Genomic DNA, 26,222 nt, shown 5'->3' on the forward strand with positions numbered 1-26,222 from the left:
CATTCATACACATTCACACACTGATGGTAGAGACTGCTGAGTAAAGAGTCCATCAGTATTAACTCATCCATTCATACACATTCACACACTGATGGTAGAGGCTGCTGAGTAAAGAGTCCATCAGTATTAACTCATCCATTCATACACATTCACACACTGATGGTAGAGGCTGCTGAGTAAAGAGTCCATCAGTATTAACTCATCCATTCATACACATTCATACAACGGTGACGACGCAGTGGGAGCAACTTGGGCTTAAGTGTCTGGCTAAAGGACACATCAGTGATGTAGCTGCAGGAGCTCATATCAGTCTGTAGGTTTGGGACCCTGAGGGTCACTCCTTCAAGTCCTGTTGTGGACTAAATTTAGAAATTGGCCCATTAGCTGACAAGGTGCCCCCCCTCAGCTCAGGAGCCTCAGGCCCTTAATCCACCTAGTGGTTTTCCTGGGCAGAAAAGCGCTGGCTGGGCGCTCGGGAGCGCTTCATGGCGCGTTTGGCCTGCACAAAAAAATGCTGGGCCTTGTGCTTTTTTCTCCAGGTGGCCAGTTTCTGTTGCTCTCCTTATTGAAAACAATTGAAAAGGCGCTGGCGGTCAGAAAAAAACGCCAGGTGAATGCAGGGCCTGACTCTCTTAATTAGTGCATGTCCATAGGATCCTGTTTGTGCATGTGTGTTTGTAGCATGTTCAACAACAGTGTGTAAAATTGAATTTCCCTTCCATGGATTAATAAAATATATCTTAACCCCTGACCTTCCAGTTAAGAAAAGACAGACTCTACCACTCATCCACAGCCGCCCCAACTCATTGCCTCGTTAATGTAACTTCATGCCTCATCAGAACAACCAATGAAAAGCAGCGTGCAGCTTCAATGAAGAGTGTCGTTCATTATGTTACCTACATCTCCTGACTTCTTCTAATTCTCATCTTTCACAGGAGAGCTCCGACAAGAGTGTGATCGAGCTGCAGCAGTTTGCCAAAAAGAACAAGCCAAACCTTCACATCCTGAACAAACTGCAGGAGGAAATGAAGAAGCTCGCCACACAGAGGGTGAGAGCATTTCACCTTTATGTGGAGCGTTTAACATGTAAACATGTTTAAACATCCTTAAACCAGCCGTCTGAACATCCTGTCGCTGATTTCTGTAGATTTTTATTTCAAATCAGTTTCATGTGTGAGTAGAAGTTTGTCTGAGCAGATTCTCTGAACTCACATGCAGAAGACGATCATTTGATGATTTAATCAACATGTTAGTTTTCTCTCCGAGTGTTGGAAAAGTTAAAGATTTGTTTTTCTTCTTTTTCTTCCATATTCCTTCGCCAAGAACTAAAGGCATTAAAAATGTCAGTAAAGACAAGATTTTAGTTTGAACCCATCCAGAGTTTTGTTTTTGTCAAACAAAGAATCTACAGGGTCGTAATGAAGAGGAGGGATACTTTTCTTAATAATTAGAGTTGATGCTTAGAAGACCGTTGGGTTTTGTTCTTCACACGCCTGGAGCAGATTGATTCTGAAGCTCGGGGTCACAACCCCTGCAGCGGTTGCAATATATTTTCTCTGGGTCACCAGATGGTTATGGAGAAGAGGAGCACGTTTACCTTACTGCTCACTGTATTTAGTCAGTCGCTCTCAGCTGACTTATTTTTGTTTTGCCTCTTCTGGATTTTGTTGATTCTGTCTTTCTTTGATCCCCAGGAGGAAACCAGGAAGAAACCCAAGATGACCATCATGGAGTCCGCCCAGCCGGGGAGTGAGCCCCTCTGCACCGTCGACGTTTAAGTCTCCGAAACACTGAAGAACCACGGCACTGAAACCTCGTCACTGTTGGACATCCCGCACCAACGCCCATCCCTTAATTATGCATCACTGGACATCTAACGGCAATATAGTGAAGCGTGGACCGAGCCGCTTGTTTCTGTTTCGCCTGTGTTCAATGTCTTCAGCTGGTAGAAGTAAACGCACCAACAGACAGTAGAGTCTACCTCTCTATGACACACGAGGAACAAACGTATGAACCACCACTTAATAATGATAATAATAATAATAATAATAATGCATGCTTCTTCTTCTTTTGTTTCTGTCTGCAAACACACTCCGTACACTCTGTTTGAATCTGTTGCAGCACTTATTATTTCTGTGTGTGTGCTTCAAGTGTTTGAAAGGGACTCCTCACACTCGCGTATTTATAACATTCGTTTACGTTCATGGATATTTTAATGGTTGGTGTCATGAATATTATGGTTGATAAATACGACATGCCGTTTAGTTTTTTTCTCAAGAATGGACAGTCGCTGTCTCGGTTTGCACGATACAAAAAAAAAACCTGCGTTGTGAAGCGGTCACTATTGAGAACTCTCGTCATGCACTCGTGTTGACTGATCATGCTGGTGGAACACGATTGGTTGAGATCTTTTTTGTATTTAGAGGGATTTTTTTTGCCTTTTTCTTTATATATTTTTTTTTAACGCGCTTCGGCAATACCAGAAGCGGACTCCCTCCTCCCACCTTAATCCCGCCCCCTTGGACTGTGTTTGAGGGGGGAACTGCTAGATTTGAATAATGTACTAATACCGCTCTTATAGGCTACCAGCTTTGCTTTTTAGTGCCCTGGAGAAATGTCATTGGCTACATGTTGCCTTAGTCAGTTTGTTTCATGAAGGGCTCAGCGTAGAACGACCACATTGGACCTAAAATAAAATCCCTTCAAGTGGGAAGACTAAACAAGCCCGCCTTGGCTTGATGCAGCATTTAGTATTAGAGACAGCCTCACACTCATCAGGTAACTCGATGGGAAACGCCTTCAGCATGTGGAGAGTCGTCGTCTCACTCCGATCGGGCTGATCTTATTTTCTGACCACGAGTAGAATCCATTTTCAAGAATGCAGTCGCTCTGCTGATCGGATGAAGTCGTTTTAGTCCAACACAAGCTGATGAAACTGTGTATACCAAAGCTTCCATACAGTCTTATGCATTTTATAGAAGTGTCGCTGCAAACTGTGCAGAGGAAACGGCTACAGACGCGTTAGTTACTGGAACAAATAGAAAAAAGTGCTGTGCAATCTGTCCCGTATTTGTCCTGTGGTTTTTCTTTTTTCTACTGAACATAAACGGACACAAGGCTGGTGTGATGTTGTAGAGCGCTTTAAAGAATGTGCTTCCCCCCCTCCCTCCTCGCTGTGTGTTTGTCGTCTTGCCAACTTGTGTGTCGGTGTGAGAAGAGAATAAAAAAAACAAAATCTGCTTTTACATGTTGCTGTTGGATCGTTTGAGATGTTGCTGCCTAGAAAATGAAGTTTGTATTTCAAACTGAGCTTATGACTTCAGTGATATTTGTTATGCAAAATAAAGATGTCTTGACTAATGACCACAGCTGTTTGATTTTTTTTATTGATTTCCAGAAAGATGAAACACTCTAACACAAAGTACAAACAGAGGTGGGTCTAACTGAATCTTTAAACGATCGCTTCATCGTCTTCCTTCAAAAGGAAACATGTCGATGTATTTCATACACTGAAAAAGTATCTGATAAGTCAACAAAATGTTTTCAAACTACAAAAGCAAAAGAGTACAGTTGATGAAGCTATGTCAAACATTGTTTTATGAAATAACAGAAATACATGGAGAGTGGTAGAGTTAGACGCGCTGGCCCTTTAAGACGAGTCAGCCTCGCAGAGACTATTAAAGTGAATGTTTCCCAGGCTGCTCGCCGTACTGATAAAGAGTGCATAGCGTTAAAGAAAGCGCCTGTTTTCTGCGACTAAGATGCCGTTTCTTCCTTGGGGGCAGTGGCCGGTTGCTGCTGGGAAGTGTAGTCCACTCTCTCCAGCAGCAGAAGCATCTCCACGTGCATGGTCTGAGGGAACAGATCCACCGCCATGGCTCGCACGGGGCGGAACGGGGCGCCGTGAACCCTGTTGGATGGCGCTCTGCACAGACTACAAGATAGAAAAAAAATAAATAAAATCAACATGAATTCTAACAAATCTGTATTTTTTTATGAATCTATAATTATTCAGTAAAAGAAATGAACGCTCACTCGATGAAGTTGTTCATGGCGGCTTTAGCGTTGCACGCCACGTAAACCAGCCGCTTCAGGTGTTCCGCCCTCCTTATGGCGAGCACCACTTTGGAATCTGTCGGGTTTGGAGAATAACTCTTACAGAAATGTTTGATTGAAAGTGATCGCCGCATTAATTCCGCTGTGTACTCACGTAGACCGGCCCTCGGAGGATCCACGATGGCCGTGATGTTTGGAGACACGAGAGCGTTCAGGATGTTGGGGAAAACGTCCTCCGCTTTACCGCAGTGAAACTCCACGTTACTCAGACCTTTAAATACGAACGCACGAGAAACCTCTGAGTTGATCCGTTTCTATAGTAACTTAATAAATGACGTCTCTAAACACTGTCGTTTCTATTTCATGCACAGATCACTGCGGTTATATGATGTCATGGCGTCTCTTACCGTTGAGTTTTGCGTTCACTTTGGCGTCCTCAACCGCCTCCTGACACATCTCGATCCCAATCACCTTCTTCACCCTCTAAAACAGAAACACAACACTCATTAAAACTAGAGAGGCACCGATTCTCTGATAGACCCCGTGTCCACCTAGAGGGTTTTTCTCGAAGCGCAGCGTCCTTTTTCAATGAGGAGAGAGCGCCAAGCGTCTTTTTTCCCCCCCGAGCTCTCCACCTTCTCAGTCTGATATCGGAGTGCGTTAATTACATCAATATCAGACCCGATACCGATGTTAGATCGGATCGGTCCCATCTCTAATGGAAACTGTCCACTAACTGTTTTCACTGCTGAATGAACTTCAGGGTGTGTGTGTTTTGATACAGCGTGTATTTCAGGCTCGAGCTGTGCGTCTTCACTGGACAACATTTGATTCGATTACAATTATCCTGTCCACAATTCAACATATCACGAGGGGTTACATCCTCTATATTCTCGATTACTGCACACGGCTGCTTTAGACGCCTACATCTTCATGTTGTAAATATAAATAAATTATAAAAGGTCCAGTCTATAAAATACTGTATTCTCTAACTAAAAAAAATATACAGGTAAAACAATCGCTCTTTAAAATGTGGAACATTGACAACATAAGTTACAAGGAGGTTTACATCAGACCAACCCTTTTAAATATTTGTGAATATTTTGCATGTGGTCCTGTTATCTATGGCACCAATAAGGGGCTTGTCTGACAACATGAACATGTTTTAGGACAACATGGATGCATGAATTGTATTCTTCATTTTTGTTTTTTATTTTATTTATTATTTTTATAAATCAATCATTATTGATTGATATGTATGCATGTATAGGTTTGAGTGGATATATGTATGTACGAAACTGGGAACAAGGGGGGGGGGGGGGGGGAACTTGCAGGCAGGCTTGAGAATGAATAATTGATGTTTAGAGTTTTTCCTTGGGTTTTTTTCCCCCATTGCCTGTTTCTGTTTTAATTTAAAAAACCCTTCAATAAAAAAATAAAAATAAAAGGTCCAGTCGAGGCTGGAAAAAATATACAAACAGTACAACACTAATCTATTCATACACCGCCACTGAAGCAGGGGGAGCAATGCAGGGATAAGTGTCTTGCCCAAGGACACATCGGACATGTAATTCAGCTGGGTCTCAAACCCTCGACCTTCCAGTTGAGAGGCGATGACTCTACCAACTGAGCCATAGCCGGCCCTGCTAGATATCAAGAGGTTTTGAGCTTGTGACGTCACCTTAGCCAGAGAGATGCCAATGGTCCCGGTCCCACAGCACACGTCCAGCACAGTGCTGTCCTGATCCAGCTGAGCCCACTCCCCCACAGCAGAGTACAGCACCTCTGCAGCACCCGTGTTCACCTGCACACACACACACACACACAGTTTACATCTGACAGACCCCCTGTTTAGTGTTTACAGAGCCAGAAGAATTGTTGTTTTTAGAAAGCTGTTAAGACGTCCAGGGGGGAAGATTCTAAAAAATTATGTTAGAACATGAATTCATTTTATTCATATTAGTTAATAAACGTAGGCTATCACTGTGAGTAATAATTCACAGTGTGCTTATAACAATAACTGCTTCATTGTATTTTCTTGGTTTCAGACAGCCTCAGTAAGTTGTATGGAACATAAGACCTATTTATATATTTTATTGACATCTTTGTATACTTAGTTAGCTAACAGCCGAGTCCATTAAAAACTTTTTTTGCATCACATGTTGTCATTAATAGTTTTAAGCTCTTGCCTTTCGAGTATTGATGTCTAAGAGCATGCATGCATTTTGTGCAAGAAGTCCTCACTGAATAGATGTGTTATGTGTTCATGGTGGAGGTGGGGGTCATAAGGATCAGGAAAATGTTTTGGATAAGCTGGAAAACTATGCTGAGGGATTGAATGTCGAATTGGCTGCAATACAAGGGATACCAGCTGACATCTTGCCTCAGTACGTTTGAGCGTGGTCTGGTGTCCTTAAACAATAAAAACACTGGTGAGCTTTTTTACACACAGTTCAGTTTGTGATGGTCCAGAGGTATTTATAAGACTGCACACTCGACTGTCTGACCTTTTTCTCCATAAAGTCAATGATCATATGTGTAGTTTTCTGTTCAGCTAAGACTCCGCCCACCTCTCTACAAACTGATCAATGAGCAGAAGTTGGCTCAGAATCAGCGTCATATCTTCTAATGGCTCTGCTGTCTGTTGTGCACAGAATGAACGATAAAGGTGACAGCACACGCCCCCTTGTTCTCACCTGGAAGAAGGAATGAGGAGAAATCCTGAACTTCAGACCCAGAAGCTCCTCGTGAATGCTGCTCTCTCCAGACACCAGCTCACAGGGCAGGTCCTCCAGGTTAGGAGAAGTCCTTGAAGTGAGGGAAAAGCACGACTTAATGGTGGTTTATAAAGATTCTTAAATGGATACTTCACCCGTTGAAACATGAATCTGTACTGACATTGGGTCATATATGTAGTAGAAATGTGAAATACATTTTGAAGTTGGTGCCTTCTTGACTGAGAAAAGGCAGAAAGTGTCTTTTTGATGAAAGACACCAAATCCCAGAATGCACAGCACCACAGGCCACTCCCACTAAGGTCCTCTATTAACAGACATTTATTTCAATACATGAGGCCGTTTCCTCAACTGATTCAGAGATTTCTTCCTGAATTGATCTTTTAAATTCCTGTCAGAAAACAGACTCTATGTCTGTGTCCACAGACAAACAGTGAGAGCACCGACACTACCAGTCCGCCCCAGCTCCAGCCGGCCCCGGCTCCTCGTCCTCACCACCGCCAACAGGCATTATGTCTTGGCTGCTGAGCTGGGAAGCAGCCGGCGGCGGCAATATAGCAATATAGCCGCGAGACGGTTGCTGCCAACAGGTTGGTTTTGTTTCTCAGCTGCTGCGGCCAGCGGCAGCAGCAGCTGAGAAACACAAGACCGGCCTGGGATTCTGGGCGTGAGTTCCCACCCACTGATCTGTGATTGGTCTGTAGCTTCAGTGGTCGAAAATATGAGGAACTAGCGTTGTAGTTTCACCCCAAGCACAGTTTCACCCAGCTTCCAGTGATGCAAAATGACAATTTTTGCATCATCGGAAGCTCCTTTTCAGACTTAGAAATACAAAGATTTCACATCTCAGGGGAAAATGAGGGAGGGATGCAGAACCATTCAAAAATACTACCAGTAATACTACCGGTTTCTAATGATACAAAGATTAATGCAAATAAGTGAAGTATCCCTTTAATCATGGAGAGCATACTGTAGAGAGTGTCCAGTTACCTCTGACCCTCTCTGACAAAGTAAAGAGAGGTGACTCCACTGTCTTTCCCCTCTCCGTCTGTGAAGTAGTCCCTCATGGAGCTCTTCAATGCTGTGATCTCCTCTTCCTCAAGTTTCTAGAAAGTCACAGAACAAGTAAAGAAAAGAGGTCAAAAGAAAAAAATCTACCAAGGTTTAATTCTGTTTTACACAACGAGGTCCCAAACTCCATCATCATCTCACCTGTGGGTTGAAGAAAGCTACAGCCATGGCTTGTTTGGTCCTGGTGGTCCGCACAGTCAGCTGCTTCCAGTGTCCTTCATAAGTTTCAGGACTGTACATGGAGTACGCCGTCGTCCTGTGTACACAACAACATTCAATGAAAGCTCTCCTCCACACGGGGCAGTGTACACATGTCCTCGTCCGTACATCTGACTGTGGACCATCAGGGGTCATCTTCAGTGTTTACCTGATGAACTTCTGAAACTGGCTGACCACTCTCTTCGCCTCCGCTGAGACATGACTCGTGTCGGCCGGCCCCACCACGGCACAGGAGCCGCCTTTATATTTCCCCAGGCGGAACCCGATGGTCTTATCCTCGCCGTCTGCTCCCATGGAGATGAGGAACTCGCACTTGTTTCTGTATTCTGTCTGCCAGAGGTGAAGGAAGAGAAATACAAAAGATTAGGAGAACATGTTCTGCTGTTAGTTCTTCAGTGTTAGGATACGAGCGCAGGCACACAGTGTGTAGTTCATCTTATTTTTGTGACTGTTGTGGGACCCGGCCTGTGATCATACCAGCGTAGGAGAAGGTCGTATAGCTTCCAGAGGACAACACATTCTGTTGTACTTTCCTTTCTGAGCAAACAGCCACGGTAACATGGCTTTGTTAGTGCTGCCGATCTCTCTGGAAAAAGACAAAAACAGAATAAGAGGGGATATAATGGGGCGCTGGTGGGGCAGTGGTTAGAGAGCGCACCCCAGGTATGGAGGCTGGAGTCCTCCAAGCGGGCAGCCCAGGCTTGAATCTGACTTGTGGCTCCTTTTACTGCATGTCATTCCCTACTCTCTCTCTCTCTCTCTCTCTCCCTGATTTCAGACTCTATCCACTGTCCTGTCTCTCCAATAAATGCCCAAAAATAAATCTTAAAAAAAAAGAGGGGATATAAGAATATTGTCTGTGTAGGTTCTCAGTCATGGTAAAACCTTTCAGCTCATGACCCCCACAATAAGAGTACTAAAGACAGGGGACCCTCACTGTCCCTGGAGGTGGTCAAAGCATATAATGAAGCGCACACGCACACTGATTGGCTGATCCAAACACCGGTAACACAAAAGAATTCAACAGCCTAAAAACCATGATATAATTTTAGATTGTGAATGATTGTAGAAAGGAAACAGAACAGAAGTTATTTCATTGTACAGATGTTGTTACTTGTTTTCTTTGGTTGTTGGACACGTATGTTGACCCCCACTCACTTTGCCAGCGTCTGCAGCACGCCCACCACCTGCTGCTCCTTCCTCTTCAGCTGCTCCTCATACGGCACGTTCCACAGAGGAGTCACCACGTTTGCTATCTGCACACTGAGCGCCTCCTCCTCCTCCTCCTCCTTCCCCTCTGCTCGCTTAGATGGAGGCTGCCCTCCCGCGCCCTCTCCTTCATCCTGCCTCCTCTTCCTCAGGATGGGGTCCGCTTTGGGTTTGGCCAGCCTGACGCTCAGCACCTGGCCCTTCCACTGCACGCCGTGCACCATCTTCATCGCCTTGTCTCGCTCCTCCTCGTTCTTGAAGGTGACGAAAGCGAAGGTCTGCTTGCCGAACAGTTTGATTTTGTGCGGGTTGAGGCCATGTTTGGACAGGAACTTCTTCAGGTCGTTGAAGCCGATGAACTTTGGGAGATTCCTGATCTCCACTTTGAAGATCTCAGATGTGAAGAGGTCGTTTTTTATGTAGCGGTACATGCTGGGGTCAGAGGCCGCTTCACTGCCCCCTTCAGCTTTCTCATCAGACTTCCCAGCATCCTGAGGGAGGTCAGGTGTCTCCTTCGGAGGGAGGACAGGTGTCTCCTTCGGAGGGAGGACAGGTGTTCCCTCCTTTGAGGGAGGGGTATCACTCACATCCGCCATCTTTCTGTCTGATTATAAATTCATTATTGTTCATTTTTACATGAAAAAAAGGATACATGAAAACACATTATGGTTTGTTTTTAACAGAAATACCTAAGGAGACAGTCTTGGTTTTCAATCACCGTTACAGAAAACTTTAACATCGATTAATTTAAAAAGTAAGATTAAAATATCAAAATACGTCACTTTGTCATTTACTTCCGGGTTCGCTGTTAAAGTGTTAAATGAGAATACTAACAATCACACAGAGGTTTTAAAAATTAAGAGAAAGAGTTAATTAACATAAAACAGAAAGTGAAGTTTCGGTTTTGTAGTTTAGAGAAAACCCGGTTCGTCAACTCGCTCAGACTATGACAGTTTCCTGTTTCCGGTCTAATAAAGTCCTCGGTAACATTCAGCTGGAGAGCAGACGATGATTAAATGACTGAACAAACCTGTTCAGGTTTATTTCAAACACCACTACTCTCTACCGTCAACAGGGCGCCGCCATGTTGTTTAACCACGTGTGGGGGATGAACTCTGAACTTTCTTCTTCTTCTTTTAGATAATTCGGGCGGTTTAGACCAATCTTGGCATGTTACTGCCCCCCACAGGTAGGCTACACAGAAAGTTTTTTTGTTTTTGTTTGTTTACTGTTGTTATTTCAAGACAATTACAATATAAGACACATCTATGTACAACTATATACAAAGAGGGTTTAAACAAATAAAATAAAAATTCCACAAATATCCAGGGTTTTCTTTGCTTTTTTTGTCTTTCAGTCCATGTAGTGTTTGTAAGTAGTGTTCCATTGTTGTAGTTTAGGTATTTTCTGATTCCATTTACATTTGTGAATAAAATATTTCCCATACAAAATAAACAAGTTTAACATAAATATTTGTACACTGTCAGTCCCACTCTTGTTATATAAAAAAAGACGATATCATTTTCCTTTAATTGAACATTTAAACATTATTCTTTGTTTTAAAGAAGAGCTCTAACTTGAACCAAAAAATGAGAAAATGCAAGCATTCATAAAATAAGTGAACAATGCTTTCAATTTTGTTGCTACAACAAAACACAACTTTTCTCCACCTCTCTGAATCTTGCAGGCTACACAGAAACTACATCATTCTTAACTTTCTGTTTGTATCATGGTGGTAAGAATCCAAGAAGTTGCATTACAGTCAACCACTGGATTACAAGAGCGTTACTGTGAACTGTATTTACAGTTTCCACCCAAAGTGCTCCCTCAATCATTTTGTCTGGGTTTGTTTCTTCCTTAAAATACGAAGTCCATTCTTGTGTAGTCCAAAAATCTCCTGGCAGCATCCAACACCATTTTAACCTCGCTGCAGTTCTTTGAGTGTCCACTTGAGGCTGGCTGCAAAAGCATTGCAAAAGTCACATACATGTTTTTTACAGCATAAATTAACATGTTTACAGCCTGGTTAAAAAAAAAAGAAAGAAGATCTGATTAGCGCATGTCTCGATCAGCAAACACTGTACTTCCAGGGTGATTTTTTTGATGATTCAACCGTTTTGATTTTATGAAGGATATTCTATTCACAATAAGCTGACCTGATTGACTGGTGGTTTGTCAAGATGTGTAGGATAAGGTCCAAACTGGATATTTGGGACAAATCTTTTCCCATAGTGGATCACATATGGGGACTGTGCGTAATATTTACTGTCTATGGGACAGTGGCTTTCTGAATTAGAGATCTCGCCTTGTTATTGCTGGTTGATATGAGGGACAAAAAATGACCTAAGTATAAATAAATGAATAAATAAATGTATAAATAAATAAATGTTGGGAGAAATGCATACAATAATGTAAAAATAAATGAATAATTAAATAAATGCATCAATAAATATATAAATAAATATATATATAAAAATAAATGCAACAATTCATATAAAATTAATATATTATATATATACTAACCCATATATTCATATATATGTTGTACAAGGAAAAGTAAATATGTAAATTAAGTGGGCCGTCCTAACATGTAGGATTGGTCAATTTTGAAAAACAGACAGAGGCAAATTTACATATATACTTTTCCTCTTACGACCTGGACACAGAAATAAATAGATGTGTAAATGTAAAAATACGGAAATAAATTAATAACTCAATTAATGTGGAAATGTATGCGTTGATACACATATAACTGTAGAAATATGCTAATAAATGAATAAATACATGTAAAAATATATAAATAGCCTTTTTCATTAACAAAGTGTATTCATTATTTATTCATTGATGTATTGTTTTCAGCATTTATGTATTTATTGATGCATTTATTTAATTATTTATTTATTTATACATTATTGTATGCATTTCTCCCAACATTTATTTATTTATTAATTTAATAATGTATTTATACTTTAGTCATTTTTTGTCCCTCATATCGTTCAATGAAAATGAGCTAAAAAGTTGCAGTGAACTCTCGGTCCCCTAACCGGAAGTGGGCCGTGCGGCCTTACGTAGGGAAATTCGGCGCGCGAAAGCTGAAGCAGGAAGTGAGAGTGAGTGAACGTGAAGCGGCGACCAGAGCGGGATTTGAATCCAACAAACGTCCTCCATAATCTACAAACATCTACCTGACAATGGCAGACCCGAAGGTAAGGCGGTGTATTTTGGATCATCCGGTTCATCAGAGTCGATTTAAAGTCTGAATTTAGCGACAGATTTATTTTTAAGAGTCTCAAATTTGTCAAAGTTTAACGAAGGAAGCTGCGCGCAGAGGTGTCGTGTTTAGTGATGCTCGAGAAGCTGAGCTACATGCTTTTAAAAACTACAACGATTTGTGAACGCTTAAGAAGTTCATGATGAGTCTGTAGGAATGTTTATTAATCATAAATGTATATTTAAAGATCCTTAAAGCGTAGGGAAGCTCTGAAGTCAGTCAGCATGTTAGCATTAGCATTAGCAGCAGACTCAGCTGCGCAGGAAGCTTTGGGGATAAATACCTCTAAAGATTGAACTTTGTCGTTGTCGTCTGTTGTTTTGTCGCTTGTTTGAACAGGTTAATTAGAAAACTGCTGATATTAAATGTATATTAAAGACATCAAGATTGTTTGTCTTTGTGTGAAACAGCTCAGCAGCTGCTAACAGGAGCTAGCCTACAGAGGTGTTAGCCTCTCTCTCAGGGCGATGAGTGACTAACTGCGTGTTAGATCAAAGTAACCCAGTTAAACCAGTGAGACCAGACACCATGCCACCTTAATGCACATGTCATTCCTCCTGGATAAAGTTTGCGACACAGCTGGGTGTTCAAAATATTGATTATCTTCCGCATTAGCATGCTAGTGAGAGGCCTTGCTAGTTAGCCAGCAGGGTGACTCCACAATGAGATGTTTCGATTAAAAACAAAGTTAAAAAACTTCATGCGTAACTTAATAAAGTTAAATTCACCTACTTAAATGCTAAACTTTTAATATTACCCCATCTTCATAAAAGATAGTTTCGTGTTTTATTAATTATTTAATAGCTTAAACTTAAACATAGCAGCTTGTTGTTTTAAGCTAATGGAAGGCGCAAAGATTCCATTGTTACTATGGAAACGAATTAAAGCTGCTAATTAAAACTAGTAGAGGTAAAGGATTCCATTGTTACTATGGAAACAAATACAATCTGCTAATTAAAACTAGTAGATAAAAGATTACATTGTTACTATGGAAACAAATACAATCTGCTAATTAAAACTAGTAGATAAAAGTGAGTTTTACAACCCTAATTAAAGGAAAAGGTGTCATTAAAATCACACATTGATATGTTTTGTCCACACACAAGTCTTTGTTGTAGCTCATCACGTCAGGGCTGCTCGCTCACAGCAAAAATAGAAATCACGATTATTTTTGATCGATACAGAACTCACCGTTAACCCGCCAACTTTTTTAGCTGCCCTGGATCCGGAGGTGGATTCCCCCGGTCAAACCCTCAATTGACGTTTCATTAAATTCTTATACTATAGTGTTCTACAGGTATAGCAGTTAGTTTGTTGCATAGTTGACATGATTGACAGGTAGGCGTGATGTAACTGTTTATCAAGAGGTTTAAAACCCACCTCAGCTCCAGCTCTCAGCCTGTCGTTAGGTTGACTGAAAGTTAGACTGAGACAGGATTTCCGACATGGAGACTGCTGCTGATGAACCTCCAGAGCCCCCTGCAGGAACAGATGGCTGACCTCACTCAGGCTTCATCCATTAATATTTACAGTCTATGGTTTTAATGCATAAACTGTGTTCATGGCTTATAACAATGTGCTGCACTCCCCCAGCCTGCAAGTGAGAGAGATAGACAGCTGGAGTGCATACGCGCAGATCCACCATGAGCAGAGAGGTAATTTCAGGCATGAGGAGCAAGTGCAGGGAAACATTCTGAGTTGACTCTTCTGTACATTGATCCTTTTTCTCTGCTGGTGGGCACCTCACGTCTACAGACACGTTGTTTTGTTGGGTGACCAACCGGTCACTGGTCAGGGCAGAGCAGGCAGAAAACCGTCTGATTCTGGTCACATGCCGATCTGCACCTTTTTCGCAGAACAGAATTAAAGATGCCCGACTCAGCAACAACCATTTACTAAAGGCTTTGCTAGTTCCCCCTACAAAAGCGAGACTTAACCAATGAGCTCTTAAATCCCTCCATTCATTATTGATGGCCTGTTGGTCAGGTGCAGGAATTCGCTTGGTTACAGTTGAGTTTTAAGGCATCACACAGACATAAACCACATCCGTTTTTATGTTAACTTACCCTGATATCAGCTTCAAACATTTGGACATTTTAATTTATGTTAATTTGTCCGCTGCTTTCCCTTTCAGGATCAGGAAGAGCAAGAGACCACTGCAGCAGAAACCACAGAGGACACCAATCATGACCCTCACTTTGAGCCAATAGTGTCCCTTCCTGAGCAGGATGTGAAAACATTAGAAGAGGATGAGGAGGAACTCTTTAAAATGTAAGTTCTTTAAAAAAAAAAAAGACTGGTTGGTTTGACTCATGTTATTTGTGACGATTGAATGATAAGCCAGTGTCTTCATTCGGGATGTTTCCTGTTCATGATGTTTTTTTCCAGGCGGGCTAAACTTTATCGTTTTGCTTCTGAGAACGACCCGCCTGAGTGGAAGGAGAGAGGGACAGGCGACATCAAGCTGCTGAAACACAGAGAGAAGGGCACGATCCGCATACTGATGAGGAGAGACCGAACCTTGAAGATTTGTGCCAATCATCACCGTGAGTCATGTTGAGAAATGAAACTCAGTTGTTATTTCATAGCAGATAAAAGAACGAGGGGAAAGGGAAATGTGAACTGAGATTTAAAAATAACATCTATGAAGTAATACTGATAAATGTTGGCACTAGAGCCCGACCAATAAGTACTTTTGGGGCCGATATCGATATTAGGGAGAGAAAAATATCTGATCTATCTTTGACCTATTGAGATATATAGATTTACACATTTATTTTGTTAATCCCTCAAATGCAGTTATCTAAAACTTCTGGAAAGTTATAAAATGACAAGATGGTCACTCAACTGAAAAGTAACTGAGCATGAACATGCATCACCGCTTCACTCTGGAGAGTGATCATGCTTGTTGTAATCCATATAGCGCCCTCTGCTGGTGAAACAACTGCTAGTGTAATGCAATGAAACTCAAATGAAATGCTTTGACTGCTGAATACATTTAGTATAGTCATTTGATGTGCTAATATCGGCCAATATTAGCGGCTAGCCGGTGAATAGTTCGAGCTCTAGTTGACACATTACTAAAAACCTGCTCATCTTGGAATCATTTTTCTTTGGGTGTTATTTATTATTTTGCTAACGTCTATCAGCTGGAACATAGGATGCCTCATATTTACATTAGCAGACCAGTTGCTCAGATATCTGCTTTAACTACTCAACATTTATATTTCCTTTTAATAAATGCACGTACAGCCGAGTAGAGGACGCTAAACGGGAAGGCTGTAGCAGGCTCGATAGTTTTCCCCTGAGTGTAATAAACACGGAGCTGGTGCTTTCAGTTCAACATGAACTGTCACAAGAAATGAAATGATGTTCAGTTTGAACACAAAGCTGAAACAATCAGGTTTTCTAACTGCAGTACATAATGACTTCTCTGTTCTCATGGTAACCTGGTCCCCGTCTTGTGAACCCCAGTTGTACCTACGATGGAGCTGAAGCCCAACGCCGGCAGTGACAGGGCGTGGGTGTGGAACACACTCGCAGACTATGCTGACGAATGCCCCAAACCTGAACTCCTGGCGATACGCTTTTTAAATGCAGAAAGTGAGTATTTATACATCTAATCCAGTGTCACACTTGAAAGGCGCCCCGGGCAGTGTTTTAATTTGACGATGACACAGAAGTGACTCTGTCTATTTACTGCACCCGGACTCAGCAGTTGATTTACAAAAAAAAAAAGTTTACTGGTTGATCTGTGTGACTGCAGCATCGTCATCAATACGACAGCTCGACGATGTGTGTGTGTGTGTGTGTACATTAACTCTCTGTTCTGTCTACAGATGCTCAGAAGTTCAGGGCAAAGTTTGATGAGTGCAAGGAGGAGGTCAGAAAATCTCTGGAGGGAACAGGTACGTACTCTTGTGCATTGTTACCAGTGTTAATCCACCATACATGGAAACATGACTATTTTCAGCGTGCTGCTCTTTAGGTTGGAGGAATGTTTTTTTTTTTACATTGAGCCGTGTCATGACTATGCAGACACACTCTGTTCTTTGCTGCTCTCTCCAGCATCGGACTTTTTCTGTCTGCTACATGAACATGCAGAATGTGACAGTGACTGGCCTCGTTGTGAACGGCCGGTGCCTCTCATGTTCTGCTACATCCAGTGTGAACACACTCACCTGTGATATCAAACGATGTTCACCTGAGAGAATATTAGTGCAATGAGATTTACTTCAGAACCCTGTTTGTATTTTCTAGCTTCCACACTTTAATTTACATTAATCTGATTAAGGGCACACTCACACTAGGCCCAGTTATTTTGACCCTCCTACCTTTTCTAACTTTGGCCTGAACCAGCTACTGACCTCACCTTTCACCCTGTCACCCCAGGCGACCCAGAGAGTGCAAACAAAGTGGCCGAGAAGCTGGAGGAGCTGTCGGTAAAAGACAAGGCTTCAGAAGGAAAGAAGGAAGAGGTCAAAAAGGAGACGGAGAAGAAAGAGGAGGAGAAAAAGGAGGTGAAGGCCGAGGAGAAGAATTGAGAACCAAGAACTTGCTTTGCTGATCTCCAATTTATCAGTTTTTCCTCTTTTTCTACAATAGACTCTAAATGAACTGAATTTGGACACTTGCATATTATTAGTTTTTTATTATTATTATCTGTTTTGCCTCAAGATCACAAGTCCTTGACGCCACTGTGGGAGGGGCGGGGGGGCAATCCAAGATAGTGAATTTATGAAACAAAGAAGCCCTTTCCATCACCCCCCCCTCTCTGCACCATCATTGTCATCTCCAGCTCTTTTGTGGAAAGAGGCTTGTGATAGTGATAATTCCCACATTGGGGTAACTTTTTTTTGTTTTGTTATTCTGAAGCGGGGTTTGTTTGTAGGGGGAGAGGACGATGTAGCCTGCGTGTTAGCAGCACGGGGTCAGGGACCAGGCGGGTGCATTCTCACTGTAAAATAAAAAAGCGTTATGCACCCTGTCCGCTGTCCATGCTTCCACTGTAAGGTGACAAACTTTGAGTGGACGCCTCGTAGAAGTAGTTCCTTCTTGGTTTCCGTTTGTCATCAGTTGTGTCGGGAACCGACCAGAGGAGGGATCCACTCCAGACAGTCGAGGGTCATCAGATTCACGATGGCAGCCTCCACTGATAGCTGACCTGACAGGAGATCAGATGCACTTAGCTTTTCTTTTCCTTTTTTTTTATTTTTTATTTTAAATATCTGAAAATTGTTTGGTCCAAAGTCGACGCTTCAGCAGAGTCGGAAGCTGCTTCGCTCTGCGCCAGGAGAGAGAACGTTTCTTTACATCAGTACATTCCCAGACTTCAAAATAAAAAAAGCATGTCGAGTATATGTAACAGAGTGTGCCCTTATCTGATCTGTGTGCTCACCACCCTCTCCTTTTCTTTCCTCTTAATTCAGTTCTTAACCTTGCCTCTGAAGCGCATCCAAGTGCCAGTGCATCTGTAAATACGTGTATATGGAAGAAATGTTACGTTTCATTTGCACTCAGATGATTTGAAATGTTTCCTCCACCTTCGAATAAAAGCTGTCAAAGACCACACGCACGTCTGCATTCATGTGAAAAAAACAACAACCACCGCTTTGTTTCTGGTGCAACTCGTGATGAAGTTATAAAAAAGTGATTCTTCAAATATGAAATCAAGCTGACAAGTTAGAAGAACATGCAGAAGCTTTGATTGGACCATCAAGACAAAATGTGAGAAATGGAATCATGCATCAATTGACTCTTTACACACAGGCTTCTTTTATACAGCACACATCTTTAGAAAAGTCCTGCAGGGCTGGAAATACAAAAAGTGTTTGGAAATGTAATTTTTTTAATTTAACATTTTATTAAGCCTGGAGGTTTCATTTTAAGGAGGAGTTCACACATCCAACCATCTCAAGAAGTAGGTGTGTAGTGCAACAAAGATCCTGATACTTTGCAAGAGTAGTGTGCAGGATTTCTTTTCTTTCAATTAATCCCAGAGGGGAAGTTCAGTTTTCTTTATATATTGAGACATGCTACACACACACTGAGGTCTTAAATACACACACCTGCACATACAGGTCCTGTGGACATGCAGAGTGCTGCTGCTCACATGGAGTGTGCCAGGTCTGTTGGGGATTTGTTGCCTTGCTCAGGAGCACCTCGGCAGTACTTGGGAAGTGACCTGGTACCCCTCCAGATACCTGACCAACTTCCATATTTTGGTCTGCACAGGGACTCTGCTTCCCAACCCCAGTCCCTGTGCAGACTGAGCAGACTGATTAAGGATAATGTGAAGTGCCATGTGAACATTTAAAGAAGGGATCGTTTGATTTGAACCACAGCTTGAAGAATCACACGTTCATTTCCTCCTCCCTACTCTCTTTATATGGTCAGAGTTACATGTAGTGGACTATTGTGCACTCATTCAGCATGATACAAAAACATTTCACTAAACTAAAATAGCTTAGCTCTGACTGAGAATAAATAACGGCATGAATTTCTGTCATAACTTAAACTATAGTGAGTTTATTTTCATTATAAACTAAAACATACATACTCCTTTTTTAATAAATGATTCATCAACTCCTTTAATTTTGCTCAAAAACTACTTGTTCTCGTGCTGACAATCCTTCGACTCTTTATTAAATCAGATCGTAGAGTTCAGTAAAAACGCTCCAAATATGAACTTTATTGTGTTTCTGTTTTGACGCTGGTCGCTCCTCTCGTCTGTCTGAGAGCAGTCGTGTCAAACTCCACTTTCCGCTCGCAGAAATCTTTGAACTGCAATGCATGATGGTCTATATTGGTCAGATAGTGACCCATCTGTTGTACACAACTTCTCCGACTTTGCGTTGTGGGGACTCTTTAGGGTATGATCCCGCCCACCTTATAGTGCACTACAGAGTGTGAGTGATTCCAGACTCGGTCTGAATATGTAGAAAGAAAAATGTCAGCTTTTTAAACAACGTCAACAAAAAGCAGTCCCATCCAGTGGCAGAGTTTGAAACTTTTATTTACTCTCAGCTCGTTGGGAAATACTTCCTCTTCACAAAAATAGGAACGCATGTACATGACGTATATTCTATATTTCTCATACATATGTTATTGTTTCAGCTCGCTGCTGATTGGACAGATTCATTGTTGACTGTCAGGAATGACCCCTGACCTGCAGCGATGTCCGTCCCCCACAGAGGAACAGCGGACTCTTAATGGCAGTCATCTTAGAGAGGAATGACATCGATAGTGTTCTGATGTGTGGTCAAACTGTAGGGGGGGGGGTGGGTTTCAACTCAGCAGCTAATGGTCTGTTCAGGTGTTTCAAGATGTTCCAGTAAGGTAGCCCTGTAAACCACAGCTTCTTAAACCATCCAGATATACTGGACTCTGTCAGCCTCACACTCCTGTGTTCATGCTAAGGCAGCTGGGTGAGACCTTCAAAGAGACCCGAACTTACAGTCCCGCATCGATAACATCCAACCCGGTCAGACGCTAAAGTCCACCACAGCCGAGCCACCTCCACACTCTGAGCTCGAGGGAAATGTAAAAATCCTTTAAAAAATGTCATAAATCTTTTTCTTCTTCCAGACCTTTCCATTCACATTTTAAAGTCAGTCTCAGATTTTATTTTTGGGGCCTTTTTTTTGCCTTCATTAGACAGGACAGCCGAGGAGAGCGAGGAAGTGAGGGGGATGACATGCAGCAAAGGGCCAAGGTCGGATTCTAACCCGCGGTCACTGCAACGAGGACTACAGCCTCTGTACATTGGGTGCACAGTATAACCGCTAGGCTATCCGGCGCCCCCCCCACTCCTGCTCACTCCTGCTCACTAGCACATTTTTTTTTTAAGAAGAAACGATTCAAACACCTTTACTGTCACAGCACGCTCATGTGGATCACATTTCAGCGCCCGGCCTTCATCAGGAAGTAAAAACAGATGGAGAGAAACACTGAGCCGTTCATAGTGGGACTCGACCAGTTCCACACTTGGAGCCAGAGAGGTGTGGCCTGCAGAGCGTCAGTACACCTACAAACTTCAGGAGATGACGTTATTAAAGCCAATGTGTGTAAATAAAATAATCTCATTCCTATATTCAGAGGAAGTGCCAGTAGTCTAGTGGTTAGTGCGCGCGCCCCATGTACGGATGCTATAGTCCTCTAAGTGTGCGTCCCAGGTTAGAATCCGACCTGTGGCATCTTTTCAGCATGCCCTGATTTCCGACTCTATCCACTGTCCTGTCTCCAAAATAAAAGGCACTTAAAGCCAGAGAATAAATCTTTAAAAAAAAATGTCTACACTGATGTCAAAAAGGGGAATAAAACTACAAAACGATCCTGCAGGTTCTGGTCTGTCACCTTTTCTTAGAGACGATGGGATGTGGTCTAGTGTTGTAGTAGAATAGTAGTCTTGGTCTCAAGAACACCACTGATGGGCTATTTTTCCACGTCATTACTGAGATTCATTCGAATCAGATTTTTATCCCCAGTTACCTCCACAACCCTCCCAGTGTTACGGTCTAAGTGAGTGACGCCCCCCTGCACACAAGATGAGGATTTTTCAGTCATATTTAGGGTCTCACTCTCGCTCTCTAAATGTCTTGTCTCAGAGCACTCTGGTCTCGGTTAGTGTGGTCTTAACTACAACACTTATGTGGTCTATACCGAAGGTTTGTAGTGAGGCTGGGTTGCTACTGTGGAATTGACCCTGGGCTATTTCATGTCGGGATAACGCCATCCACATGACCATGCTGTGAGAATAAAGATGTCTTAGCTGTTTTCTTCTTTGACTGCTTACATCGTTTTGCAAAGAACACCACCTCTCACCTTCCCTTCTTTGTGTCCAGGTAGCACTCTCCTCCCTACATCTGGAGTTCTAACTAAATGTTCCTTCAAGTGTTTCATCTCACTACGCTTCATGAAACGCAAAGCTTCTCCTCTCAAAGGCAACGATGGTTCATTCTTTATGTGAAGATCTTTTACATCCATGTAAACTCACGGCTTTCTTTATATATATATATATATATATATATATTCAGATCGTTTCAAATATAGATAAACTCCTCCCACTCCGCCTTCTTCTTCTTTTTAAGTAATTCATGCGATGAGACTTTAAACAATAAATGAAAATAAAGTTCAGTTTGAGTTGCAGATGACACTGGAGCTGTTCCAGACAGCTGCTGCAGACTGACCTGACATGTTCAGGCTTCATGAAGTCTCAGACACATTTTCAGGTTTTTTTTAACGTGGACTTAGAGATCGACTCAAACATTTCACACTTCCTCAAAACACACACACCCTATCATAACATTTCATCGTATGCTTCTTCACACTGCAAGGTAGAACAACCTGTATTCACTTTATGTTTTTGTTTTCTTTTTATGTCCATTATCACAATCTCAGCTTCAGAATTTATCAATTAGAAATCCACTCTAAATTCCAGGCTTCATTAGGTGTATAAAAAAAAAGATGTATCAAACATTTCTTTTAAATGATGGGTATATAAAAAAGGAATCAAACCAAATAAAAATCTACACTACGATGACTGGATGACCAGCGGTCTTCATTTCACTACACTGGACAAAAGGCTCGCTTCCATTCCTATGTTATAACACAAAACGTTCATATTGAACCTTTTTTTTTTTTCTTGACAGAACATAAACAGAGAAGTTGTTTTGGTTGAGCCTGACGCGACTCGCTGAAACAGGGTGAGATATTCTGATCCTTAAACACGGTTAATCCTGCGATCGTCATGCGTCAGGATGAAATAATAAAACTGATAAATGAAGGATATGAAGGGGGGCTTAGCTGACCTCAGAGGGAGACATTCATCATGTGTGAATCGAAATCGATGACCTCTCCTGGTTGCATTTATTCCTGAGACTTGTCGTCTTGATTTCATTTCATTCTAAACTTTTCTCAGAGAAATTTCAAATGCAACCACCAGACAGAAAACTCGAGCAGTCCCCTCTCAATATCTCTGCTTTTTTTTTTTTTTTTTTTTATTTTTTTTACTCGCACTTGTTGCTTATATAACTTTTCAATCCTGCATCACTTTTTAAAATCTGTACAACTCCACCCGATCCGCTGAAACAGTGCGATGCAATGTGTAGCACCTTGACTTCTCGTCTGTGTGTTTAATTCTTCTTCTGTGGTGTTTTTTTTTTTTTTGTATTACAACCGGAGACGACGTCGTGACCACATCTGATAGACGACAGAAACAATATCGACAATCTGTTGGACGGCCACAAAAAGTCAGCAGGACACTCCTCCACAAGTACAACCTGCAACAGGATCAACTCAAAACAAAACCGCCCTGTACAAACTCACACAGGTACTTGGCAGACAGACCCTGTGATTGGACGATAACTCCCAAAACAGGAAGTGTAATGTGCCCCCCTGATTGGCTGTAATCTGGAGTCTCTTTGTCGCAGGTCAGCTGTTGTCATTGGACGCGGAGTGTCTTCTCACACTGATATCTCGTACGTAGTGCCTCCCACACCCGTCACCTTTTTGACGTTACTATGGCGACTGGGGCTGAGTGTGGCACCCTGGGCACTGGGGTGGCAGTCCATCTGCCCGTTTACTTTCATGGCCTCTCTGAGTTGGAAGAGACAAAAAAAAACGAAACACATTAGAGCGAGTTATTCACAAGACTAAGGTCAAGGGTCATGGCAACATGCAGACGAGATGTGCGGAGTTAGAAGATCAGAGGTGGAGTGTTAACGAGCAGGTGAAAGGCATGCAAAAGAAAAGAGAGATGAGAGGAGTCACAACTTTATTCTTCTGACATTCATGAAATTATACAAAAAAAAAAAAGATATTTTAGGAGAAAAGCAAACTTTGATGCAGAGTCCAGCAGGTGGACGTTACAGATCTGCACACATGCTACACTTCAGTTAGGACTAGAACATTAGTGCTTATGATGAGTCCAGGAGCACAGTTTCAGTTCCCTCGAGTCCCTGTCCAGTACAAAGCATGCAGCCCCTCAGGGAGGGGGGGTGGGGGGGTTAAGATTCATACCTTGGGCCCCCCAGACGAGGCGAGTCTGTCCTCTCGAGGGCACTGATGTAGGAGAGTTTCTGGTGGGAGTAAGAGGGGGATCGGGGCATGGCAGGGGAACGGGGCTGGTGGGACGGGGAGAAATAGGGCCCGTCGGGGCAGGGGGCCCGGCTGTGGCTGCTGTTGGAGCTGCTGTGGTCAGTGTGCAGGGAGGTGGATGAAGTCCTAGGCGCCCGGCCTAATGTGGAGCCGGCGTGGCGCAACACAGGGGTTCGCTGCCCATAGCTCAGCCCGACTCCCATCAGGTTGTCCCTGGAGCCTCCGTAGGCTGGGGGTGTGGGGCCCCTGGAAACAGGGCAGCGAGGCCCTTCTGGGTAGCAAGCATTATGGGTAAGACCGTAGCCCCCGTCGAAAACGCCGGAGTCCTGGGCGTAGATATGTGTCTGGGAGCGCCCGCGCAGCATCTGGCGCTTCTCCCTCTCCTCGATCTCTTTGCGCTCCTGGATGGAGGCCATGATGGTCTGGGAGAGGTTGTCATAGCGGACCGGGGATGGGTCCCTATCCCTCGGATGGGGGGACTGCCTACCCATCCCTCTAGGGGGCAGCACTGGACTGTAGGTGAGCGTCACCTGCTGCCTCTGCATCTCAGGCTCCCGGATGTGGCACATTTTGGTGGGCAGGTACGGCGAGTGGAAGCCCCTGGAGGGCGCGGCGCGGTGGGCCATGCACTCGGCGGCAGCGGCGGGGGAGACGCTGGGGTTGAGAAGGCTGTCATAGGACAGGCTGCCGTTGCGGTTGGAGAGCGTGTTGGGGGAGAAGACGCTCTTGTAGGGGGTGGAGGTGTGCGCCTGTGGCTGCAGGGCGGGGAGCTGGTTCTTCTCCGGCCGGCAGTGACCCTGCTTCAGGCTGAGCGAGCGGGAGCCGATGGGGTCCGAGTCCAGCTGGAGGGGGGATGACTGGAAGGTGCGGTGGAGGGGAGCGTTGGTGTACTCGGGCATGTCCAGGTTCGGCTCGGATCGGTAGTCATGACCACGGACACCCTCCTCCATGATGGCCGAGGTCTTCAGGTCGTCTGCCATGACAATCTGAGGAGCAGAACAGAATCTTAGTGGATATCAGAGAAGTAGTGTCACCATTATTAGATCCACACTGATCCTCTCTTACCTTCTCTCCAGCTGTGTGGTAGTGGACTTTAGGCATGGTGCCAAAGGACGGTCTGTACTTGTACATGGCTGGAGTGGAAGGATGCGTCTTACCAGAGAGCGAGCTCTCTACTAACACACACACACACACACACACACACACACACACACACACACACACACACACACACACACACACACACACACACACACACACACACACACACACACACACACACACACACACACACACACACACACACACACACACACACACACACACACACACACACACACACACACACAGAGAAAACCAGAGTCAGAACTGTAGCTACGACACAAATCTAAACAATTAAACCACATCTCACTTAAAGTTGTTTCTGCCAGAAACGACCTCAGGGCTGATTCATACTATCAGAGTAAAGAATCTGTAGGGAGTGAGTTTTTTGTTTTTTTTAAACCTGTATAACTTCTACAGAGTCAAAATGAATGGATATACGCTCTCACTGAACAGCTGCCAATCTTTTGCAATCTGCCTCAGCCATGAGAGAGAGCAGAAACATGAAGGGGATGCTTAACAACCAGTTTCTCCTGTATTATTAAAAAAACAACAACTCTCATTTACCCAAATGATCATTTATTCAGTTTCTTTGCCAAAGGGAGCAAAACATGCAGTACTTAAAAAAATCCACCAGGCAGCAGTAGTGCTCCTTGGAAGAGCAGAACATGTTCACTCCCTGACAAAATGTTGCTGTTTAATTCACACACGTGTTTGACTAACACGTCACACAACTGAGAACAGCAACACCGGATTAGCTTCTTTTCATTGTTCACAGAGGTAGCTTCAAAATGCATTTAGAGCTGGACATCATCCCTCTCCTCTCTCTTTATTTGACAGAGCTCACTTCTTCACAAGTCACCACTCAAAAGGTGGTGATTCACGTTGCAGTGATTCACTCTGGAGTCTCTTCTTTGTGCCACAAATCTGCTGCTGATTCAGCGGACAGGGCTCTTCTCCTCGTTACAAATCAGACGGCCCTCTCTTCAGCTCGGCATGGATAAAAGACCATTGACCTGACACTGAGCTGCACATTTATCACGCTAACCTAGCACTGAGTCCAACAACTGGGACGTGGTGACGACAGACAGAGGGAGTCTGGGGCATGTTGCTTTCTGTCGCACCTGAAAGGAGTCAGAAAGGGGATGGACTGAACTTACCTTCGCTGGAGGTCAGCTGGTTCTTCAGCTGGTTGTACCTGTCAGCTTTGGGCGGCAGGGGCGGCTGGGTTTCTTTTTCGTCCAGGCCGTCCAGGCTGCTTTTGGACTATAAGGGAGGAGAGCAGGGTGTTAAACACATCCAGAACAGGTGTGTGTGTGTGGGGGGGGATAGTGAAAACAAATGATCTCCTAGTTGCTCTTTGAGTTCATTTCTCTCGAGCAAGCAACCAATTTACTGTTTTGTGACACTGTTGAAAAAAAACACCAAAGTCAACCCAGTAAAACCAGAGCCATCATCTTCTT

At 43.3% G+C, this 26,222-nt stretch overlaps 4 protein-coding genes and 1 non-coding gene across 9 annotated transcripts in view; 3 read left to right on the forward strand and 2 right to left on the reverse strand.

The window, feature by feature from the left end:
* dgcr8 (DGCR8 microprocessor complex subunit) overlaps positions 1-3,363 on the forward strand; it is a 15,847-nt gene extending 12,484 nt beyond the window's left edge. The window contains exons 13-14 of the mRNA XM_020654816.3: positions 936-1,049; positions 1,695-3,363. Coding sequence (XP_020510472.2) covers positions 936-1,049; positions 1,695-1,778 — 198 coding nt within the window. The 3' untranslated portion in view covers positions 1,779-3,363. The remainder of the gene's footprint in view (positions 1-935; positions 1,050-1,694) is intronic.
* A 5-nt stretch (positions 3,364-3,368) lies between these two features.
* Positions 3,369-10,434, reverse strand: trmt2a (tRNA methyltransferase 2 homolog A). 3 transcript variants are annotated; one of them, XM_020654817.3, is made up of 12 exons: positions 10,321-10,434; positions 9,240-9,894; positions 8,559-8,667; positions 8,230-8,411; positions 8,004-8,118; positions 7,782-7,897; positions 6,753-6,864; positions 5,738-5,860; positions 4,464-4,539; positions 4,211-4,327; positions 4,036-4,132; positions 3,369-3,934 (listed from the first exon to the last, which is right to left on the reverse strand). In XM_020654817.3, exons 2-12 carry the CDS (start codon positions 9,884-9,886, stop codon positions 3,757-3,759), a joined length of 1,872 nt encoding a protein of 623 aa, XP_020510473.2. In that variant the 5' UTR covers positions 9,887-9,894; positions 10,321-10,434; the 3' UTR covers positions 3,369-3,756. The 3 variants fall into 3 exon arrangements, with proteins under 3 accessions (XP_020510473.2, XP_020510476.2, XP_020510475.2); XM_020654820.3 differs by having other exon boundaries at positions 10,073-10,393; XM_020654819.3 differs by having other exon boundaries at positions 9,980-10,393.
* A 1,914-nt stretch (positions 10,435-12,348) lies between these two features.
* ranbp1 (RAN binding protein 1) lies at positions 12,349-18,132 on the forward strand. The gene is made up of 6 exons (XM_020654811.3): positions 12,349-12,496; positions 14,696-14,832; positions 14,950-15,107; positions 16,036-16,164; positions 16,401-16,469; positions 16,954-18,132. Exons 1-6 carry the CDS (start codon positions 12,482-12,484, stop codon positions 17,103-17,105), a joined length of 660 nt encoding a protein of 219 aa, XP_020510467.1. The 5' UTR covers positions 12,349-12,481; the 3' UTR covers positions 17,106-18,132.
* On the forward strand, positions 16,596-16,727 carry LOC114921434 (small nucleolar RNA SNORA77). Its single transcript, XR_003809730.1, has one exon. It is a non-coding gene; the product is annotated as a small nucleolar RNA SNORA77 (small nucleolar RNA).
* zdhhc8b (zinc finger DHHC-type palmitoyltransferase 8b) overlaps positions 17,752-26,222 on the reverse strand; it is an 80,832-nt gene continuing 72,361 nt past the window's right edge. Inside the window, exons 8-11 of one of the 3 annotated variants that reach the window (XM_020654826.3) lie at positions 25,920-26,025; positions 24,724-24,830; positions 23,581-24,644; positions 17,752-23,157 (exon numbers count right to left, since the gene is read on the reverse strand). In XM_020654826.3, the coding sequence (XP_020510482.2) occupies positions 23,025-23,157; positions 23,581-24,644; positions 24,724-24,830; positions 25,920-26,025 (1,410 nt within the window). In that variant the 3' untranslated portion in view covers positions 17,752-23,024. Of the gene's footprint in view, positions 23,158-23,320; positions 24,645-24,723; positions 24,834-25,919; positions 26,026-26,222 lie in introns of those variants that run through there. The other 2 variants (XM_020654825.3, XM_029281377.2) reach the window with 2 other exon arrangements.

The sequence above is a fragment of the Labrus bergylta genome, chromosome 2 (genome assembly GCF_963930695.1).
Source record: "Labrus bergylta chromosome 2, fLabBer1.1, whole genome shotgun sequence".
Taxonomy (NCBI): domain Eukaryota; kingdom Metazoa; phylum Chordata; class Actinopteri; order Labriformes; family Labridae; genus Labrus; species Labrus bergylta.

What these genes read in the sequence shown, in the direction of transcription:
- trmt2a (XM_020654817.3), bottom strand. Translation starts at nt 9,886, where the DNA reads ATGGCGGATGTGAGTGATACCCCTCCCTCAAAGGAGGGAACACCTGTC. An exon ending in GTGCTGCAGACGCTGGCAAA is followed by an intron (nt 8,668 to 9,239) that starts GTGAGTGGGGGT and finishes GTCTTTTTCCAG; the next exon opens with AGAGATCGGCAGCACTAACA. An exon ending in TACGACCTTCTCCTACGCTG is followed by an intron (nt 8,412 to 8,558) that starts GTATGATCACAG and finishes CACCTCTGGCAG; the next exon opens with ACAGAATACAGAAACAAGTG.
- ranbp1 (XM_020654811.3), top strand. An exon ending in GAGGAGGAACTCTTTAAAAT is followed by an intron (nt 14,833 to 14,949) that starts GTAAGTTCTTTA and finishes GTTTTTTTCCAG; the next exon opens with GCGGGCTAAACTTTATCGTT. An exon ending in AAAATCTCTGGAGGGAACAG is followed by an intron (nt 16,470 to 16,953) that starts GTACGTACTCTT and finishes CTGTCACCCCAG; the next exon opens with GCGACCCAGAGAGTGCAAAC.